Here is a 15,364-nt window from a genome sequence, read left to right as displayed (position 1 = left end):
AACCCTAACCAATTCTTCACCCTAAAATGAATGATCCCCCTCATGGGGACCTCCATTTTGTCCCCATAAGGGAGGTGAGTCCCCACACGTGACTGTGTAAACAGATTTAGGTCCCCACAAGTATAGTAATGCTAGGACACACACACACACACACACACACACACACACACACACACACACACACACACACACACACACACACACACACACACACACACACACACACACACACACACACACACACACACACACACACACACACACACACACACACACCATAATATAAAACAAACTATAACTCAAACAATCCTAACCAGCCGCTCAATGAACCTGAGCCCAACTAAAGCAATTATATCATAACAAGAAACAGGATATCTGGACCACATGGAGTAGATGAAGACACATCAAAAATAATGGACAGAACAGAATGCATGTGACCTTTGAGCATTTAAATACAATACATAAAATATATAGTCAGCTACTATTTAGTTACTCCACTTCTACATTCAATTTATTTTCATCCGTATTGGATTATTACCTAGAAGTGAATGAACGTTTGTGTGCACCAGTGTTTGTGTCTTACCTATTTTCGTTGCACTGTAAATGTTCTCCACGGGGAAAACAGATCCCAGACTATATAAGAGAACTTTAGCCAGCGCTGGTATGAGCTGCGTTGTGGTCACCATCACGTTTACACAGTTACTCCTGAGGGACACACAAACAGAGAGCAGACCGTGTAAAGCTGGGTCATGAGTAAATGTACTTTGATGCTGAATATGGATTAGTTCCCATGCTCTAAATCTTAAAATTGTAAATGAACAGAGAGGAGGATTAGAGCGATAAAAGTCTGTGTGAAATATGTCACAAAATGGCACCTGGAGCTGATGATGGATAGCGACTTGAGTGCGTGGGTGAGCCAGGAGTCAGTCAGACCCTCCACCTCGGCTCTGAGCTGCAGCCAGGCGTCTCTTTTAGCGGGACCCAGCAGGCCTAAAACACAGCATGATATTCAGTTACCCCTCGCAGCTTTAAGCATCACACACACCGGTATAAAGCATCACACACACCGGTATAAAGCATCACACACACCGGTATAAAGCATCACACACACCGGTATAAAGCATCACACACACCGGTATAAAGCATCACACATGTATATACATCAGGAAAGGTACACACACAGTAAGCTAAGTATGGTCTACTTTAGTGTCAATACATCTCAGGAGGAAACACTGAATATATCCTTCATGAAACCCTAAAATTGGTCAAATAAAAATCATTATTTTATTAGGAATAAGCTAAATGTATAGTCCAACAGCAGCTTTGTTTTTGATCTCTGCTTTCATTAAACCCACATTTTAAAAACAGATATAAACACTTGTGCACTGCAGCCTTTATCATATGTATGTACATGCACAGTTTGCAAATACTAGTATATATTTAATACTTGTTTCCAGATCGTGGCTTCCCATTCCATGTTTAATCTCTGTTTTCTGTCTTTGAATAATCTTCCCTTGAATGCCTTTCCTCTCAAATTCAGCTATACTATAAGATACATTAACTTGTTTTATAATAACTTTGATACCCTGTTTATATATATATATATATATATATATATATATATATATGTAGCAGCCGCATTTAAGTTGATTTTGTTTTGATTTATTTGGAAACTTTATTAATGCATTTTTCTGTTTCAGTGAGAGGTGCGCTTTGCTCAGGGGGCGGGGCTAAAGCTTTACGTTGGAGGTGCGGTGTGTGACGGGAGGGCAGCAGGCAGCAGCAATACCGTCATTGACACGCAGACGCAACCTTATGTTTAGTAAAAGACAGATTATTAGGATCTGCTGTTTAAGTTTACGTTAAATATTGTTTTCGTATTTTGTTTGCTGGAAACAAACGTTGAAAAGCAACCAAACGTCCAGTGGATTTTGTACTGCTTCCCAGCCCCAAGCTCTACATGCGGCCAAGAACAATAACTTCCGAGGTATCGAGTTACAAGACAAGCTTTTTAGGATTTTGGCCACTACAATATATATATATGTATAACAAGGTATTCTTCCCCCCCCCCCTCTCTATCAGCCTTTGGTCTGTCCCTCGTGTCCAGTATTCCCGTCAGATTGGCTTACCCCCCACATTGTTTTTGTACGAGCTATACAACTCTTTGACCCGTCGGTAGCGGAAGGCCAGTTTCCTCATCCAGTCGACCCCGCCGCGGACCCCCGTAGCCAGGCACAGGTTGGCGCTGGTTGCAGCTGCATGGAAGCCATCAGTTGCAAAACTGTAAGTACTGTCAATAATAATGATATGTTTTATTTGAAAAATCTCCTCTGGTAGAACAAATGGTTATTTTCAATATTCATATATGTCTTTTTAAGAATGCAATTCAGTACTACCTTTAAAATGCAAAGCAAAAATATAGGTGACTGTTATTTTTGATAAATGGATGTTACCAACATTAAAAAATGTAAGCCAAATTAAAGAATAATAATAAAACAAATTCAATAACATCAACAGTGTTAACATCATACTTATTATTGTTTAAATAAATGTGAATTGTTGAATGCCTACCTTAAGTCCTGGCCATTGTCGTCTGATGACACGTCATCAATGTGTACCTGATCACACTCCTGTGCACACAAAGAACATATTATTAATTCCACGCAGGATAAATACAAAAATAGATGCTAAGCTAAGTGACTCAAATAAACTAGTATGCTATATACATTATGAGAATTTGCTATTACAAATGAAGCATGAAAATATAAATGTAAAATATACTAAATGCTATACATAAACCTAAATAGTAACTATAATTCTTAATGAACCCTGTTTGAATACATGTTCTGGTCAACATTAATCTATTTAACATACACCATTTTAACAGAACTAAAATTAGAAAATATAAAGTTATGCCAAATGTATAAAAAGCATGTTACACCACTTTACAACACTAGGGGGCAGTAGTAGTTTTCAACTGAATGACAGCCGGGCTTCAAGAAACTGTCAGCTTTGTGCAAAATGGGAATACTGTACAAAATTCCCAATCTTATGACACACCCTTAAAACTATTTAAAAGTGTGTTTTGCATGTGCCAGACTCACCTCCAGGTCATTAAAGAATAAGTGTGTGTCAGCCAAGTTGAAGATCATCTCTTCCATCCTCAGACCCAGCGTTACGGCCATAGGAGGGTCCTAAAGGAAGATACAATCATCATTATCATCATCATGACATCCCCATTACGAACAATTATTGACAACCCATAATAGATTTAATTTTTCACACTCTTCCTAATTTTTTTTTATTCACACCTCTGCCCCCATAACCCCCCACTTTTAAAGATGGTACACTCCACTCATTACAGCAGATGCTGACAGACAGGTTGCACTTGTTCTGTCCCATCAACATTCCTCATGCTTGGTGGTGGTGGGGTGTTTGTGTGGGGGGGGGGGGGGTGAGAGGAAGAGTGTGCGTCCTCATGTGTGTGTTGCAGGGAGCAAGCACCCTCAAAGAGAGAGATACTTGGAGTGTATTTGGTATGTGAATGGTTTGTGTGTGTCTATGTGTGGGCCCGGGGCTCAGCTGCAAAAACCATCATCTGTGATAGGTCAGTAAGGGACGACAGCTCGCTGCGCGATTCGCTGACGCCGTCAGAGGACCAGAATAGAAAGAAACTAACAGGAAGGAGAGTGAAAGTGAGCGAGCAGGCACCGAAAGTGTTCAGAGCTCTAAAAAACTTGACAGCTGCTAATAGTGATAATAGGTATTTCTTGTCCCTCTTACCTGTCAATCACAGAGACAAGAGGCACTTACGTTTGTGTCTCAGGTAATTATTACGTTGGCTGTCAGCCAGAGATACGTTACTAACATCAGTGTGTCAAAACACTCACTGCTCAAATGTGTTTATTCATTTTGAGCAGTTCATTTTGGATATTGCTTTGGGCTCCAGAAAGGCTGAGTTGGCTTTTTCTTATTTTGCCAGAAAAGTTCAATCAATCACAGAGAATAGCAAATATTAATTTGGCCTGGCAAAGGTAGCCTGGAACAATTCCACTCTCTCCCTCCACTGTTATTATTTGAGCGGTGAAAACTCAACACTTCATGATGATGTGAACATTATCCCTGATTATAATAACTTTATGTAAACGAATATTTATTAAAAATTGAAACATCTTTTAAAGCAGTTATACTCCCTAGAGCTTGTGAGAAGGGTGCTCAGGGCTAGTGGTTGCTATGTCAACAGTGTAAACACTATTTTGGGCGAGGTGTGAACAGACACAGCTGCCACTAAGTTTCTCGAGGGCAGCCGCAGCAAATTAGGTGAAAACATGTTCTTTCTTTTGTATTCATTTGGATTAAAAAAAACATGATTCCTTATCAGAAGTTACATGCAACTTTATTTGAGCCATTGAAAAACATTTAATTTAATATTTGAAAATGCTTTTGTACTTAAGCCAAGATTTATATTGTGATATATTTTGGTATTCAGTATTTCTCTATGATAAACACACAGCAAACCAAGTTGAATTAACTTCTCATTCACATGCAAACTTGTACAAGTCCCAAGCCTCTCTTTTATCCATTCAATCTCAATTGCCCAACATTAAATTCGGATCCAACTCGGAAGTACATCACTGCCCACAAACCCTTATCTGTAAAATGCCTGGGCTTATATGAGTCTATGCGGGTCTAGCTCTAAATGGTATTTGTGCGGCGCCAGCTTTTGTTTGAGTGCCAAACTATATCAGAATGGACTGCAGGCTCAGAGTGGTACGCGAAACCCGTACAGGCAAGGCTGGTGGCTTACGCTGGTGCCCACAGGAAACGACGTCACCCAATAAAAAGATCTGTAGCTTAGGCCACATAGGATGAGCCGGATCAGAGCCAAGAACTATTAAAATGTAGGGAACTATAAACAGTGTAATTGGGAGGTGAGAGGGCGACACCACCAAATAAGCTCAAAATAAAGATTGGAATAAACATCAGTCCAAGTAAATTGAGCTAATGTAAGCAAAGGCAATTATCAATGGCTTTTAAATGTATTTATAACATGATATGCATTTTTTACATATTTTCTTATATGTGGTAATGATCATAAATTGACCATAACACTGAAGAACGCCTGAGGAGAATTACGCGTATTCGAATGGTGAGCTCATTGTGAGTTGCATTTTATAAGAGACTACAGAGAGAAACATTTAGCTATGAAAATAGTCCCCACAAAAGTAGGGGCGAGGTTTGGATTCAGAGGCACTATCCCTACTTAAAATCACATTTATATATTATTATCACCATTTTAAAATATAACTATTTTCTGATCTTTTTCAATAAATTATTTCGAATTTTAGTTTAATTATGTTTTACTCCATCCAGAAAAAAACTGATGGAATTCTTTTTTTTTTTTTTTTTTTTAACTATTCCTGAAAAGTTGTATATTGCCCCAACAACCTGCACAAACCACAGGGCCTGGTTAAGCCTGTATGTAGCCTGTAAGGCAAAGCGCGGGGCAGAGAAAGTCCACAGCACTGACTGCAGGATTACTTGTAAAGCGTATTCCTCTGAGCTCATAGCAATAACTGTAGGCAAGGCAGAAGAGGGTATCAACAATATTATCAACTCCTCCCCGTCTCACTAGGATTCCGGCAGCTGGACAGTCAGAGTTCACAGTTTAGAAGTGAGCAAAATAAACTAAAACTGTAAAAAATAATGGGGACATGTCTGCTTCTATTACAAGTGAGAACAATGCAGTTTTAAGTGCTTTCTTGGGTCGAAGTTCAACAGTAGAGCAGATGTAGCCTTTCTCCAAGGGTTTTGGTTATTGATCCTCCATTGTGATATTTGTTTAAGCATCTGAGGCAAAATGATGCATAGTTTAATCTATATCTTTGGCAAAGAGAAATCAAATAGACTGCAGGATCTTACCTTGCCATATTTCTGTGCGTAGGAGCCTGTGAGCAGAGAGTGGAAGACGATGATTGTCTCGTCCAGATCCCACACGAACACCCTCTGGAGAACAAAAAAAGTGACACAACTTTTTTGTAAGTCAGAAATGTAAGCGCTTAGAGTCAACTGAGTGTTTTCTTCGCTCCCTTACCTCCAGGTCACTATCAGGGGGAGGGGAGGGGTTGTTTTTGCGGCCCCTTCCCCGGGACTTGGACCCCCCACTCCGGCAGGCTCGGTCATCCAGCTCTTTGATGGGCGTGGAGGGGCTCTGCACTGTATCAAAGTCCCCTGAGAGTGTAGGCAAACACAGGCAGGGCTAAACATTTTAAACATTGAAAATGTACAAATGATCAAATGTCCGTCCCAAACGATCAGAAAATATATTCAACGCATTAAAGCAACAGTAATGATGTGGTTTTGGGCTGATCCCTCAGGTGTTCTGGGGTATCAACTTCAGGAAGAGCGATAACTCAGACTTGGTACAGTAATAAGCCATCTTGTCAGGTTTAATAATTCAACGTAATTGGCACAACAGATCAACTGAAAGACTACCAATGAACCGTAACAAAAAAGTGCCATTGGTATTCTGACTGATTCATGGTAGCATGAAATGTAAAGATTAAACGTAGGGCGGGAGCGATGGAGCTGTGCAATAAATTAGAAAAAGTTAGGTAATCTGATGCAAAGATACAAAATTCTGCAGGAGCACATATGAGTGGACACACATTCTTGAACACACACACACACACACACACACACACACACACACACACACACACACACACACACACACACACACACACACACACACACACACACACACACACACACACACACACACACACACACACACACACACACACACACACACACACACACACACACACACACACACACACACACACACACACACACACACACACTCCTAATGCCATATGCTCCCACTGCTGTGTGGTAACTAGAACCAGACTCTAAGCTTCAGCTCTCATATTGTTATGTCTCAATCAGGGTGAGAGGGAGAGACCAAGAGAGAGGGGGTGGGTAGATACACAAAGAGACACAAAGAGCATGTGAGCGACAAAAACAGAACACAAATGCAAACTGTAACTCCAACAAGAGAGAAAAGAGGCAGAGCGAGGAAAGTGGGGAAAGTGCCAGTGACGGGAAGAATGATAAGCTCCTTTAATCAGGCTTTCTGAGGAACAGCCAAGACAAACCACAGGAAATATGTGCAAAAAAGAAAAATATAATAGAACACCAAGTCATATTTCTGTACATATGGGTTAACTTCTTTTCTCTTTCTCTACAAAAGTGCAATATTTAACATAACTTAACTCTCAGAGGCTAATGTAAACATATGTGGATCCTCCAATTAGAGAGTGCAATGCTAGGTAACTATGGCTACAGTCTGAAGTTACTTCCTGTGCTTCATCATGGGTGAAAGAGTTTGAACTCAGCTAATCAAACTGTGGTATTTTTCCTAAAAAAACAAGATCATGGAGCCAGCATCAAGAAACTGTGAGAGATTTAACATTTGTTTGCATATTCATGACTTAGGAAGAACCGTGGTGGAGTGTTTTCATTCTTTTGAATACAAACCTGGGTGAAGTTCAGCAGCCTGTCCGGTCATGGCAGGAGCGGGGTCCTGCAGCTGGTAGGCCGCCGTGGAGCCTGTGCCGTCCGCGCTGTTGGAGCTCATATAAGTCCCGTAAGTGGAGGCGGAATAATACTGGGCGTACTGGTTTTGGCCAAACGTCGTATATGAGGGATAATCCTGCGGGGAATAACACGATACATGAGCACAAAGGGTTCGAAGACAAAAAGAATAAAACAATAAGAAACTAAAGGAAGAGGTTTCTGGGGAGGTTCAAACTGACTTTTGAAGAGAGACTTTACAAGTGCTCGTTCTCATTTCTCAAATCTTTTATTCCCTCGGTTCTGTAGTTTATATCTCCAAAACAATTAAAGCCTTGTGTTGCTGCTTTTTACTGACCCAGTGGAGATGGGCGCTTTTACGAGTCAGCTCTCTAAACCTGTCACTACGTCCATCTCGACAAATCCTTATAAAGTGGAGCGTACCACATGAATGCATACACACACCAACACACACACAAATACAATGATGTACGTACGCAAGCATGCATATCCACACTGTATACACCCTTACTTCTCCTTTTCTGTTAAACTCATATACACGCATGCGCACACACACACACTATTCCCCTCAATCCACCCACACAAGCCAAACCTTGACTTTCTTCCCATAAACAGCCACATCTATCATAGTGGAACATTGAAATTCCCCTTGAAGCATTTTACTACCTCAATATAATTCATCAAATAGACATAAAGAAATATCCAGAACAAAGCACTCCTTCACAAAGACTAATTGTCCGTTTCACTCATAAGTCTGTTCCTGTTGCGGGGTCACAATGTAATTAGATTTTTATTTCGTGAGGTAAGCAAAGTGCTGTAGGTTAGTGACTGCAATATCCCTTCGGGTCCACTTTTCGTTACTGCACCATGCAATATCCTCAACTTTAGTTTTAGCCAGCAGCATAATTGCGAAAATGCCCTTCACTTGACCAAACTTGTAGTGTGGTTAATTCAAGCTGGCAAGAACTCCTTTAGTAAATGTATTTTTGGGCTTGGGAAAATGTTTTTTTACTCGCTAACTTACAGCTGGACGGTCCAGTTTAAAGCACACTTTGGAAAAGAGCCTTACTGTAGCTAAATGAAATGTCATGTACACGTCAAGCCTGCACACACACAGTATATAAACACAAAGGTACCTGCTGTGTGGCAGTATAGTTGGCGGGGTTGGACACTGAGTTGTTGGTGGCATAGAGGCCTGAGGAAGGAGTGAAACTGGAACCTTGGGACAAAAAGGAGAAGATGGACTAATACAGAGAGAATGAAAAATAAAATGTAATCACGCGCAAAGTTATAGCATTAAAATGATGAACTACTGATGATGTGTGATTTATTTAAAACTGTAGGAGTGCATTATTAACTTGTGGCAGGAGAGAAAGGTGAGCCATTAAAGGTATTTGATAGTGTACATCTCAGACTGACCTGGCATCTGATAGGGTGAGTATGCAGTCTGTCCGGGCTGAGGGGTGGTGAAGCCGGGGCTGTAGCTGAGGCCGGTCTGCAGAGGAGACTGACTCTGAGCCAGGCCGCTCTCCGTCTTAATGCCCGGCAGCATAACACCCAGGTCTGTGACAACAACAACAACAACAACAGGAATATTATACAATGTAGTGCAAATATTACAGCATCAGCAAACTGTACTGTTAAAACTTGAATGTTAACAGAATGTATTTTCTTGAAACTTCACATTTTATGCCATCATCAATGTTTGAATAATGTTGTCTTTCTGGCTTTACTTGTATTACATTACATGTCTTTCAATTTTTATAATATAGTATAATGGTGAAAATATTGCATTTTTCACTGAGGTAATTATTTATTTGGCACCCATAACTTACATCTTGCATGCTAATTTTGTAGCTACAATAGTCAATCAAAAAGACAAGAGAAAATGTATCTACATTACATTACATTGCATTTAGCTGACGCTTTATCCAAAGCCACTTACAATAAGTGCGTTCGACCAACAAAATACAAACTTGAAGAAAACAGAATCATATCATATACATTAGGTTTCATAGAGCAAAAACATTTCAAGTGCTACTCAACTGGCTTTAGGTAAGCCAGTCCTTTATTAGTATATAAGTGCTTTGTTAATAGTTCTATCGCTCTAAGTGGAGTCGAAAGAGATGAGTTTTCAGTCTGGAAGGTGTGTAAGCTATCTGCTGTCCTGATGTCAATGGGGAGCTCATTCCACCATTTTGGAGCCAGGATAGCAAACCCACGTGTTTTTGCTGATGGGAACTTGGGTCCCCCTCGCAGTGCGGGTGCAGCGAGCCGTTTGGCTGATGCAGAGCAGAGTGCACGTGCTGGGGTGTACGGTCTAACCATGTCCTGGATGTAGGAAGGACCAGATCCATTCACAGCATGGTACGCGAGTACCATTGTCTTGAAATGGATTCTATCTCATTTCAAATGTTTGTTTGCTTCTTTTCCTAAAACAACTACATCTGATCATTGTTCTACTCTTAAAAATATCCCAATAAGGTTCAATCTCCATTGTGTGTTTTTTCTACGTATTGCAGAACCTGTAGTTTAATTTCTAAAACATATTTGTAAGTAAGACTTATTCTGCTTTTGTCATCGATCTGCTCCTAACAGTTGTTTGTTATTGAATGTCACTCTTTGTCTTTTTTAAATGTTTTTTTTGGTACCATAGGAGGACAGTCCGTATGCCTGTCCTGTCTGGGAGTAGGCGGTGTAGACGGTGGACTGCTGCATGCTGCTGAACTGCGGTTGACCGGCGTACGTGGGCATGGGGGGGGCTGCCGGTGTGGAGAGAATGTGAGGGTAGGGCCTGGAAAAGGAGAGGAACAACAGGTAATGTAGATACAAAAACAATGTTGGCAGAATGGGACAATACAATTGAAGAATACGAGACATGCTGATAATAATTTTTAGAAACCAGCTTCTGTCACACTTACTTTGATGGGTATAGAGGAGGGGAGTACTGATGGGCTGAACGAGGGCTGTATCCGCTGCTGGTGATTACTAAAAACAGCACAATAATAAAAAACAACAAGGCAACACGAGGTTATGGATGGTGTCGACGTAAATCATCTGTTTCCTTTCACGTTCAACAAAACCACTCCTGAATAGCACAATTCAAGGCCTCGGGCTTGAATTGAAATGCATTTCCAGTAAACATAATTTGAAGCATTTCCAATGGAGAGGTGCCAAGTTCTCCCCCTTCAGAGAGCACTGTACATGAAACCCTTACTGCGGGCCTCAAAGTAAAACAAAATGTGTGTTTGTGGTCATTGAGATGTCAGAGCTCAATACTGACAAACACCCCGCTGCTTCCAAGCCCTCACTGTGCGTTGCTTAATGGTTTTGTGTCTCAGTGGGTGCGTGTTTTGCAGAGTGAAGGAGCACGGGGTCTTGTGTGAGTCTAAAAAAAAAGACAAGTGTAAAAATGTCTCTCGCTCTCTCTCATCCCTCTGCCAGCCTTTGATGACGCAATCCAAGGACAGGCAATACTTCACGGGATTAAAGCTTTCAGCAGGCCCACCGCGGAGCAGAAATGGATGACGGTGTCTGTGTGTGTGTGTGAGACAACAGACTAATATAGAGCTGACAGAGACGTGCTGACTGCTGCAGGTCTCCCTTGAAAAAGAGATCATTGATCTCAATGGGATTTTACCTGGATAAATAAAGGTTTTGAATTGAATTGAGAGTTTTTTTTTTCCTTTTCAATGAGGAAATAGTACATGAGTGCATTTATTAGAGAGATGTGTGTGTTACCTGAGCCTGCGTATGTGTCCAGTGCGGTGTCGCCTGTCGTAGTGACTGTATCGCTGTTGTTCATAGGCTCTGTTTTCACTTAAGGAAGACGGAAAATATCAGTGTTAGGGGAGGCCAGTAAGGAAGTTCTGTCGCGCACTCACAAACACACATACAAACAAAAACTACCATGCAGTTCAAGTATGGGAGTGAGTGTCGTGTGCAGGGTTCCCACCATCATAGATTTTTTTATTTTTGTAAAGCTTTGTGTTTTTGACCGTTTTGTCAAAATCCTTCCTACTATACTTTCTTTCCCAGCCGATTTATCAAATTCTCCAACTTTTCATAAATCTGTTGACAGGTAGGAACCCTGCAAATAACAACTCCACACACACACTGTGAAAACCCCAATGGGATCCAAAGAGCAGGGAACACTGCACAGCAAGAAAAAAGAAAGAAAATCACTGCAATTCCGGCACACAAAACGTCAGATCTAGGACCAGCCTAAACTATAGGAACCCATTCTTTTTTGCATTTAAGGGATAGTATGACCTCTGGCCTTAGATTCACACACATGCACCTCTGTACCATAGTCCTTGGAGCCCGGGGCAGGGGGCGGGCTGCTGCAGCCCAACAGCCAATCAGCCGTGTTTAGAACTGTCATGTTTTCACCTAAAAGGGTGCAAGGTGGGAAGGTGGTGAGGATAAGATGCACTGAGAACCAGGAGCCAGTCTCAGGTATATGGGACATGGTGTTGATTAACTTAAAAGGTAGACAATTTTATCATTATTAATATTTAATACTTCAACATTTTGGGAAACATGCTTATTTACTTTCCTGTCCAGAGTTCTATGAGACTATGAATACCAATCTCATGTCTGTAAACTAAATAAGAAGCTAATGTGAGATATTTATTTGCTTTACTTAGTTTAAATATGGAGGCAGAGGGAACAAGTGTGGGAATGTATATATCTTCTGCCTACTGGCACCTCTGATGTACCTCATCATAATGATGTTAACAGGCAGTGGGAAACTACAATAAGCCTGACGAAGAAATGCAACTTATTTTTTAAGCTTTAGTTTTGGTCCAGATTAAACAAACACAATATAATGAGCTAAACCATGTTAGCTGTTCCCTCTGTTTTCAGGTCATTGTTTTGGCCGACAAACCAAAATAATGACGAGCTACAATGATGTGTATTGATGAGGGGAACAGCAGAGTTGAATAATAATTATCTATTGGTTTGTCACTATGACCTACAGCTTTGTAATGTGATCCATCACAAATGTGAATGTATTGATAATAAGCGCCTTAAGAGGAGAGTGGTATCTTCTTATTTTACTCTTGGCACAGCAATAAAGCTTTTTCCCAAACTACAAAAAAAGAAGCACACCTGTGAACCACCTTAAAATCCTCCAAGCCGTTTTATTAGGTGACTTTTCTTGTTTCTCTCTGAACATGATTCAAACTCATCATCAGTGAACATCTGAGAACTCCATTTAGATCAGGGGAACTTCATTAAGCCCCTCGGGGAGCAATACAAGCCATCGGACAAGCCCTAATGAAGACAAATGAGTTGCTATGGAGACGGCCAACGGGCCGGGGCTCTGGCTGATGTGAGGGGAATGTTGGGTATGTAGTTTGTTTTGGCTGTGAGTGTGTAGTCCTGGTTTTGTCTGCTAAAACCATTAACTGTGAGCTCATCAAAAATGATTTAATGTGCTAATATGGTCTAAATGCACGATTACATCTGAGTATGACTTTGTCTGTGTGTGATGACACATGAAGTTGACTCAAATGTAGTATCTCACTTTTTCCATTACATTAGTTTCCATTGCCTGTTAAAATTAGCAATAGATCAAAAGATCGCCCTCAACAAAAGCACTTACATCCATTGCTATTACATCAAATTGCCTTGTCAAAAAATGTACAGACAGACACTGAGAGAGGAAGGGATCAAGGGTGACTGTAGAAAAGATGAGAAGAAGGAAAGAGAAACACAGATGGATAGAGGAAAAGAAAAGGAAGAAAAAGAAAGGGGAAGACAGAGAGGAGAGCGCTCACTGGTGTTGACATATACGAGAGCTGTGATGCTTTAATGCTCTTGTAGAGTGAATAGTTTCCAATGGGATTTTGGGCTTGAACAGACAAAAACACACACATACACACACTTTGCTAAGCGGCCAGTGGAGGAGAGCAGAAGTGCTTCACCGTGTGTTTACACACATCCTCCAGTGGTTTACTCAAGTCCTCCTGCCAGCGCAGGATGTGTGTGTGTGTGTATATGTGCGTTTGCATGTGCGCGTCTCTTTCCGTCCCTATAAATTCCTCAAAAAGTACTTATCTCTGCATGTTGAAAGTCTTTCTGACTGATGATTTTGAAATATATTTTATTACATTACACAGTTTTTTTTTGCCCAAAGTAATTTACAATATGCACTTTCAACCTCTGCTGTAGCAGGAGAACATCTCATAAAACAACTGGAAGTGCATCTCTTCTGGGAAAACAAAAAACAGAATGTATAGTAGAAGTGCTTCCTTCAACTTAATATATGTTCTTATTTTGTTTAAAAATCAGGACATCAATTAATGTTACCATGACATGTCGAGCCCTAATCTGAAACAGCCGGCTTTCACTGTGACTCTGACTTCAAAGAGTGAAGTTGACTGGTCTTCATTTCATATGAAAACATAGATGGAACAAAGAAGCCCTTAAAGGGATTATATTCAACATTTTAGGCAATTTGCCTATTTGTTCTATTGCCGAAGTTAAGATGAGAAGATTGATTTAACGAAGCTACAGCCATCAGAAAGTTAGCTTAGCTCGAAAAGGCTGGCTGGGTTCTGTCCAGGGGTAACTAGATTCACCTACCAACAAATGTTTAAGCTAACTAATTTACAATTTATCTCTTGTTTAATCTTCTTTTCAAAGGGTTTTTGTCACCTATGGACAGACCCGAGCTGTTATCACTAGTTATATTATTTGTGCTAAGCTAATGTAATAGCCTACTGGTGAAGAGCCTCACATTATTTTGGTATTATCTTCTCACTTATTCGTGACCAGAAGAGTAGATCCCGAAATGTGAAATGAAGTACTTAAACAGCACATTTTGTCTTCCTAAAGCTTAGAAGTCTAAATAATACCTGAATACACATTGAAAATAGATTATAAAAGATGCTCAAGACCATGTATAGCAACAACACTAAAACTAACCTTTCTACCATTTCAAACACAAATACCCATTCATTACTGCAACACCATACACTCTTGGCCTTCTCACCTCCTGTTCCATTGGTTGTGATGGAGGGGCTGCCAAGGTTGTTCTTGTCCAGCTTGGAGCCCGTCGAATCTCCACCTCCCACACGGTTATGAGGACTGGCTAGGTCCTGCATTTCCATAGACCTGGGAGGAAGAGGAGGGGGGGAGGAGAGGAGAAAAATAAAGATGAACTGTGATTTTTGAATGAATAACAGATCAACAGCAATATGCTCTCACAGCTGGGAATCTGCCACCTCGATATATCACGTTGAAATTTCACTGAACACATTCAATGACATACTGCACACACACTCACACACATTAAAGTCATAAACGTTATGCTTCTCCGTACCAGTTAGCTTACATGAGCATGTGTTCAGAGGCGCTAGACATTGTCTGCGGGCCTGCTGGCTCTTTTATGGAGTGTGTGTGTATGTGTGTGTGCACTTTCTGGGCTCCAATACAAACCCACAGCTTGCCAGCGTGCTTTGGTTTTACAATGTGTTCCACATGCATGAGTGGGACAAACCAGTGCACAAGGTGGTAGTGGTAAAGTGAGAGTGTGTGTGTGGAAGTAAATAGAGACATGAAGAGAATGAAGATGAACATTTGTGGTGGAGCAGAGGTCTGACTTCAATATTTACTATTTATTTGACTTCCTATTAGTTATTACCATGGCAACTACCACTCATCCCAGGGTTCATAACCCCCATTGAGAGGTGTAAGTGTTTTTAATAAACTTCTATGCATGAAGACTGCAAGAAAAGCAACATTAAACACTCGC

The 15,364-nt window shown here is 40.8% G+C and overlaps 1 protein-coding gene across 13 annotated transcripts in view; it reads right to left on the bottom strand.

Annotated features, from left to right (window-relative positions):
• The window catches only part of eya4 (EYA transcriptional coactivator and phosphatase 4), a 42,519-nt gene that overhangs the window by 4,373 nt on the left and 22,782 nt on the right, over window positions 1-15,364 (bottom strand). For 6 of the 13 annotated variants that reach the window (XM_034075569.1, XM_034075565.1, XM_034075568.1 and 3 more), the window contains 15 exons: window positions 14,603-14,724; window positions 11,908-11,991; window positions 11,341-11,418; window positions 10,521-10,587; window positions 10,251-10,393; window positions 9,019-9,162; window positions 8,736-8,818; window positions 7,543-7,717; window positions 6,095-6,231; window positions 5,923-6,006; window positions 3,105-3,194; window positions 2,572-2,630; window positions 2,130-2,290; window positions 876-990; window positions 584-705 (listed from right to left, as the gene is read on the bottom strand). In XM_034075569.1, the coding sequence (XP_033931460.1) occupies window positions 584-705; window positions 876-990; window positions 2,130-2,290; window positions 2,572-2,630; window positions 3,105-3,194; window positions 5,923-6,006; window positions 6,095-6,231; window positions 7,543-7,717; window positions 8,736-8,818; window positions 9,019-9,162; window positions 10,251-10,393; window positions 10,521-10,587; window positions 11,341-11,418; window positions 11,908-11,991; window positions 14,603-14,724 (1,664 nt within the window). Of the gene's footprint in view, window positions 1-583; window positions 706-875; window positions 991-2,129; window positions 2,291-2,571; window positions 2,631-3,104; window positions 3,195-5,922; window positions 6,007-6,094; window positions 6,232-7,542; window positions 7,718-8,735; window positions 8,819-9,018; window positions 9,163-10,250; window positions 10,394-10,520; window positions 10,588-11,340; window positions 11,419-11,907; window positions 11,992-14,602; window positions 14,725-15,364 lie in introns of those variants that run through there. The other 7 variants (XM_034075576.1, XM_034075574.1, XM_034075575.1 and 4 more) reach the window with 4 other exon arrangements.

This window comes from Pseudochaenichthys georgianus, chromosome 24 (genome assembly GCF_902827115.2).
Source record: "Pseudochaenichthys georgianus chromosome 24, fPseGeo1.2, whole genome shotgun sequence".
In the NCBI taxonomy this organism is placed as follows: domain Eukaryota; kingdom Metazoa; phylum Chordata; class Actinopteri; order Perciformes; family Channichthyidae; genus Pseudochaenichthys; species Pseudochaenichthys georgianus.
The sequence above is the reverse complement of the archived record's forward strand: the minus strand, read 5'-3'. Positions and strand labels throughout refer to the sequence as shown.